This window comes from Hermetia illucens, chromosome 4 (assembly GCF_905115235.1).
Source record: "Hermetia illucens chromosome 4, iHerIll2.2.curated.20191125, whole genome shotgun sequence".
Classification (NCBI taxonomy): Eukaryota; Metazoa; Arthropoda; class Insecta; order Diptera; family Stratiomyidae; genus Hermetia; species Hermetia illucens.
The window spans coordinates 38163153-38170663 of record NC_051852.1 but is presented as its reverse complement, the minus strand read 5'-3'; the positions used below and the strand labels follow the sequence as shown (position 1 = coordinate 38170663).

Genomic DNA, 7511 nt, shown 5'->3' with positions numbered 1-7511 from the left:
AATGTCACCTCTATGCTAACTCGATCTACTTGATTCGGGCCAGGTTCACATAATTTGGGTTAGGTATCTCGCAAGCATCAGAGCAGGGGAAATTTAAAGCAGAGTCAGATGTCTCTTATGGTTCTGTTGTGGTTCTAAAGTACTGAAAGCATGACACACGCAATTGCGTAAATGACCGATGAGGGATTAAAGCGTTAAAAAGATCAGCCAAACTAATAGACATAAATTACTTTCAAGAAACGAGGGTGATGTTAATTTCCTCCCTAAGTATCACTTTATATTCCAATTCCCAGCCGATAAATTTCTGAACGGTTTCTATTCTCACTTTCCACAAATTAATTTCGGATTTTCCCTTTTACTCAAGAAGAGGCATATTTGCAGAATAAATAATGTTAGTAAAGTTAGAAAGGAAAATTTCGACTTTTAATTTTATTACGTTATTAAACGCTCACTACACATTTTATTAAATTAATTTCCAAGCCAGAAAATAAGTTCCAGCCAAAACAAACCTGAAAAAAAATAGATTGAAATAAGGAACACTTTAGTTTTTCGTTCTTAATTACTTCTTTATTTTTCAATATATAAAATAATTCTCTTAATTGCTTTTTTGTATTCAGTTGTTTCATTTTTTATATTTTTTCTCCATCTTCATTCATTACTACATAAATATCATCAACGTCATCATTATCATTACTATCTATCAATAATATTATTTATCATCATGCCTTATCATATAATTCATATAAAAATAAGTAGAAATAATAATTTTAATTCCGAAAAGAAAAAAATTATAAAATTATTATTTTAAAATAAAAATGATGATCATTTATGCATAAATTCAAAATTTCTACAAAAAGAAAATTTGCGTGAAAGTGTAGAATTGGGTTTGTCTTTTGAATTTGCATGTATTGTTGTTGTGTTTTTTTTTTTGAATAGTTTTAATGCATATCATATACTTTGAATTTTGAAATTAAAAAAAAAAATTATCTAAATTCAATTTAAATATTCCGATTGAAGACTTTTTAGCTCTGAAAATCATCACTACGTATAAATTAATAAAAGGAAAAATAAAGTAGAATACTTTTTCCAAGTTTTATCTTCTTCATAAAAAATTCACTTCTCTAATATATGGCAGGCAATTATCATATCATAATATATATATATATTTAGTGCTATTTCCTATAAAATTTATGCATTAAAAGAAAATTTAATCTACTGAATTGAATTTCTAGACAAAAAAATAATCATGCTGTGCATCTTCTCAACATAATGGTTTACTACTGCAAAAAAAATGTTAATATTGTATTGATATTAATCTCAAAGCGGAAAATTATAACTGATAAAAACAGAAAACTATATATAAAATCTACCAGTAAAGTGGAACTGAACTTTTACCTATAAAATTATTAAATGGAATACGGAAAGTTTATTAATTGACGATATGTTTTGCTTCATTCTGTTGTTTCTTCTATTTATCATAAACTGTAATATATATATGCTAGGCTGTTCGTCTTTCGTTTTTTTTTTTATTATTTTGTCTTAGAACTGAGAAAAATATTGCTTATTGGACATACTACACTGTTTAGCTGCAACTATACCAACTGGAAGGGGTTAAAATCTCAAATCTGGCATACTTTGTGAGTTGATTCTTATTCATTTAGCAAAATTAGATTCGGATACAAATTGAAAAGACAGGTAATACGAATTTAAAAGGAATGGCTACTATTCAAATATATAATTTATATATATATTCTATAAAAAGAACACGTATTAGTGCTATACAACTTGTAGTCTCTTCTGTTTTTGATTGTTTCCTCGTTAGATCTTTTTTAAAGTGGAACAATAAGTTGAAAACAACTTATGATTCCTTTTGAAAAGTATCGCACAATAAAAAGATATAAAAATTCAATAAATATATATTATAAAATATATTCATCATGCTAAACAACGGAGAATGTTATTGTGTTTTTTCGTGTGTAATATGTGTGGTTTTTTATTGACACTGATAGTGCGCGAACTTTATAAAAATCTTGATAAAATCTTCTTAAGGAAAAAAGGCATAGTATTCGTTTTAACAGTAATAAGTCATTAAATTGTTTTAGATCCTGTTCCCTTCTAATTATATATACTTTTTTAAATGATATCCTTATTCGAATTTATGTGGAATTGTGTACGTGTTAGGTTAATTTTGCAGTGTAAATTCTAACTTTGTACAGTAATTGGCGAATTTTTTATAATTTTATTCCGTAATATAACATGTATGAGATTGAATAATTCGTTTCTAAATATTAAAGATCCGAAAGATAAAACATTTTATCAAAAAGTTTTGTTTTTATATTTTTAATTTGAGCAATTGTTCGAAATATTTATATAAATGCATTTTATTTAGTTTTAAATCTACAATAGGCATGTTTTGAAACATCATTTTTTACAATTTATAGTTGCATGTGTTTGTTGTGTGCGTATGCGATTTAATGACTCATTATGGTTGTAAGGAAAATTTATAAGTCTTAGAAGTTTTCACATTGTCTTTTATTGTCTTTTTACGCTTTAAATGCATTTTAAGGTTCTTGTTTTCATTATTTTGTGTATATTTGTAAAAAAAGGTTTTTAAAAATTGTATAGAAAAAAATAATTGCACTTCTTTCAAGTATAAAAATTCGTTACGTCATTTAATTGGAGTAGTTTCTGATAGTTCTTGAACCTAAGTAGAAAGAGAATTTTGGATGGGTCAATGAAAATATAGTCCTTCAAAACGTGAGTCCTCCAGGCATGAAATAAATGCAATTAGAAAACTAAAAACATTTAAAAAAATCCAGGAAAATATCTAAGCCCAGATTTAGCCAGGTATTACTCAAACGATCGGTTCAATAGAAAAAGATCGTTTCCTTGACTTTGTTCAATCTTTATATTGTTTTGTTCCCTTGCAAGGCAGTCAGTCAAGAATTCGGAAAATACAGGTAGCGCAAAGATGGGTATTCCCTTATGGGACCGGTTTATTTTTTTTTCGTTGCAATGGCGATGAGGGCTTGAAAAATGAATGAGAAAAGGCAGATGTAACTGTGTGTCGAATAACACACCCTTTGTCTGGCCGTGGAATTTCAGGGTCATAGATCTAAAATGGTTTGTCTGGTGAGGGTTCGGACATTCGAATGGCTCAGGAAAGAGAAGGGGACCAAGGCTCGTGAATGAGGGTTGAACAGAGAACGGCTCGGGAAGTGTTGGTGGCAAAGGGTATGTGTGAGGATCATTCTCGTTTTACAGAGGGGTCTCGTGTATTTGACTTGAATTTAGGTATTTCTAGATGAACATATCCAAATACTGAGAAAACATTTAACTGTTTAGTTTTGGACCCTGGAATCTGACAACTGTTGTTGTTTTTACAATCGAGCACTTGCTAACTTTTTATTTGATAAAACCACTAAATGCCTTCGTGTAATGGCAAACTTTTGAAATATGGCTTTCTCGAAACCATAAATTGGGCTATTACTATCAGTCATACTGATTATACGCCTAATTTTTCTTTTATTGTATTTTGAATTCATTCTCGTCAAATTGTGCAAAGTTCATTTATGAATTCATTGACGAGATATCGTAACAATTACACCATAAATCAAAAAATTTCAAATAATTTGAATTGAAAATGATCACAAAAGGTGGAGTGGCCAATTTTACGATATCCACTTGCAAACTTGCAGATTAAAGTGCGAGCCTCAGACGGAGCTGAATTGACGTTAAATCGCTCAGATATGCTAGGCAGGGATCCTACCAGAACGCGAAGGCCGAAAAAACACCGATGGCTTGGTCCGTTGGGTGACGATTTAAGAACCTCTCAATTCCAACCGAACCAAGCCTAGGGGAAGTTGGATTCCCGGGGTTCGAGGTTCTCTTGGGGATCAAGAAGCGTGAACTTTAACAAAATTAAATCAATTTTTAAAATAGGAGGGGGGGGGGATGATACGATTTTCACCCCGAGCATCGCATTTTCTTCCTACGACTCTACTTATCCCACCTAAGTTTTAAGAATTTCCAGAACGGATATAGAAGGTTCTCATGCGTATGTAAGTGCTAATGTCTAATTTTGAAGCCACTGAAAATTCCCTCTTTCTTAATGGGAACAAAAGTATTCCCTCCAATCTCCCGAAGAAATAATGCAAAACTTGTTGACATCGTCAGGTCGCCAAAAGATGTCTTTGTTGTGCACGGTTTAGGCTTTTTTTCGTTGTCTTACAAATGAAAGTAAACATATTTTTTTTTTCTTTTTAATTTGAAATTTTCCGCCGGTTCCTTCGTTTTGGCGTCACCTATATTTGATGGTATTCCCTAGTCCCCCGCCCTCTCCTATACCGATAAATACGAATATAATTCGAACCCTTCATTCGATTCCTGCAGCGATGAATGAGTACAGAAGGAAAATTCCTCGATTCTATTTCAACATTCGAAACCAGACAAGGGGCGAATGTGATGGTAAATCGTCCCTCAGGATATATCATTCGAAAAGGGCTTCCACGATACACCAAGTCTTTTGAAACTACCCCTATGAGCTCTCATTCAGAGTCACACTCAACAAAGCAGAAGAACCACTTATACATCTGCAAACATTATTTCTGGAAAGCTGGACGAAGCACATGAAAGAAATTCGAACCCCCATCGCTTTCCCTTAGCTGTCTATGTATGGCTACCCCGATTTCCTGGAATGTTCATGAATACTATACGAAAATTCGTTAACGCTAACAAGGCGAGTTGTAGTAGTGCAATTATCATCGTTATCATACCTTATCGATATGAAGGAAAAACAAGTTGACATTTTAAAGTTATCATCATCACTTTTAAGTCTATCAGATACACTTTGTTCTACCGCAAAAAGTGGTTTCTTTCTCTTTACTTTCATTTGTATCTAAAATCTAAAAGAAAAATCGCGCAGAAAGAAGAAGGAAAAGAAGATATGCATTATGAGAGGAATTAGACAGTTTTCTTCTCTTCGTTCTTTCTTAATTTTCTTTTTGTTTTATCACTATTACGCTTAATAGGATACCTACTACGTTTATATCGACATCATAAAAAAAACTCATAAAAAAAATTTAAAAAAAAAAGTTATTATCCTCCTAAAATCAGACCATATCTTTTCCTTCCAACTTTGCAACTAGATCTTTAATGACTTCCTTATAGATTAGCGGATCGATATTCTTAGCCAATTGGTATAATACAAACCAATCACCGATTTTGCATCGATTCGCGATATTTTCCACATCTTCTTGTTGTGAGATTCGGGAGCGAGCACGCAACAGCCACATACGAAGTTTAGGCCACATGAAAATAGCAAATCTATATCCAAGCGATAATCCAGACAGGATACTAAGGATGATGAACCAGAACCATAAAAACACATAGATTTTCTCGTTGACGATATTCAACGGCAGCACGCAGAGACCATCGAACTTCTGAATCGAACCAGATGGACCGTATTTACGGAATGTACATTTGGTGACCTTAGGAAACACCCGCGCCATCGGATCGATCCGTTCATCCGGTTCCATCTCGGTGAATTTCAATACGTCACTGCCGTACGTTGAGAATTCGCCGTCCAGGAAGAAATCCATGAAGTAGATTTGTCCCACGACGTTGATGAAATTCAGCACTTCGCAGATGAAGAATCGATAGGCGTAGAAATCATGTCGGTTGATATTTTCCGTAAAATAGTCGACAAGTATCTTTTTACGATCATTTTTGCATCCTTCATTCATGATCGGGCAATTCAGATCCAAAACGAGCATCTTAATCCTTCCGCCCTCCCAGGACTTCCAGAGGTAGCGTGGAACATAAAATAAGATGGCTTGGAAGAAAAGCACGAAACAGACCCACTGGTAGTATTTGTGGTATTTGACCTCATCTGTGCCCTCCACGTGACTACCAACCCCCGGCTGGACAACGTCACGTCCGGTTGTACCTGTCAGCCGATCGGGCACGGTGAATGTTGAGTAGATCCAGCAGTAAGTATCCATAACTCCCAGTGGGATTTCGTCGACAATGCAATCGATAGGGTCACCGATGTATTGCCGTGATGTGACCAGCAGCGAGAAGACAACCAGTATGATAACGGTTGCCTTGTAGTGCATCCGAAAGATATTGTTGTCGATACATACTTGATCGATCTTCAGGAGCCCCTTAACGGAGCCGAATACATCAAACATGTTGTCTGCTTTCTACACGTATCCAAGAACGAAACAACAAAAAACCAAAAAATTCTCAATTAGAACTCTATCACACGATATCCTTTTGTCTGGTACTACCTATACAACTCTGTTGTATCCTTAGAAACTTCTTCAATTACTTCGATCTCAAACCCAACTTGAACTCTTCACAGCACACTTTTCAACGGATCACTGGTTTAGATAATTCAACTAGTAACAGACGGGTTACTGGGATTGTTGTTGTTCCGGGGGTGCCGTATCTATATCGGACTTTCGGACGCACTTGGTCAAATTTTCATAGAATTTTGGTCAATCATTTCACGCCAATGACCTCAAAGAAATCCATAAACGCGATCCCGAATTGTGGTCGCCACGGAACGATCTTGTACGGGAGCGGATCTTAGAATTGGTTGGTCTCGCTAGAGCGCGGTACTAGAGAGACCTACGCGATTGCAACCGAGCCGATGCAATGTGTCGCACAGGTTTGTTGTAAATGAAGCTTGCCGTGAAATTTGTTATCGCGAACATAGAGAATATCTAGCATTTGCATCTACCGTGGTCCGCTATCTGCACAATCTCGCATCTAACACACTAACTACCCAGTCGTGACTATACTATCTTTTGTATTGTAACGAGTACTAGTGATAAATTTTCGTTTTTTGGAGTATTTCTATTATCAACTGCAATTTAGATTAGTACACTCCATGGGACAGAGCGCGAAGGCGACGCTGGTAGTATCTTGATTTTTTCGGGCTATTGTATGATGGGGTTTTGTTTTGTATGAGAATAGATAGCGCACTAATTCATCACAAATATTCACTCCAGCTCATAACTCCACTACTTCACTCCACGCACGCTCACATCACTTACCGGAGCGTTCGGTTCGGAAACAAATTCGTGACTACTTAATAGACGAATACACTAAGCAATTACCCCCATTGAGTATAGAGTATAAACGAGCGTAGCGTGGCTTCTTTTACAATATCCATACACAGTAGAAGAACATGAAGAGCAAGGCCTCAGAAATAACTCTGTACAAGCGGAGCCTCATCGGGCTCGAACGACCACAGATAAAACGAATAACTTCTCCGCATTCGAGCATGGAACGCTTGGAAATTTGATGATTTGATTCGAATGGAGGTGGTAACACAGACACATAGGAGAATTCAAATCTGCCACTGAAGTGGGTTGAGTATCTTCCGTGTCCATACAGCGTATCCGTATACGAAAAGTAAGAGCAGTAGCCGCACGACTACATTAACGCACATTTAAAACCTGTCCAGCGACTTTTCTTCTCAGGGCTTGCACAGTTCAGTAGCA

The 7511-nt window shown here is 35.3% G+C and overlaps 1 protein-coding gene across 1 annotated transcript; it reads right to left on the bottom strand.

Moving 5' to 3' along the window:
• Positions 1–540: 540 nt before the first annotated feature.
• On the bottom strand, positions 541–7205 carry LOC119655897 (innexin inx2). Its single transcript, XM_038062048.1, has 2 exons — positions 6291–7205; positions 541–6203 (listed from the first exon to the last, which is right to left on the bottom strand). The coding sequence occupies exon 2, from the start codon at positions 6189–6191 to the stop codon at positions 5112–5114; it is 1080 nt and encodes a 359-aa protein (XP_037917976.1). The 5' UTR covers positions 6192–6203; positions 6291–7205; the 3' UTR covers positions 541–5111.
• Between the last annotated feature and the right edge of the window lie 306 nt (positions 7206–7511).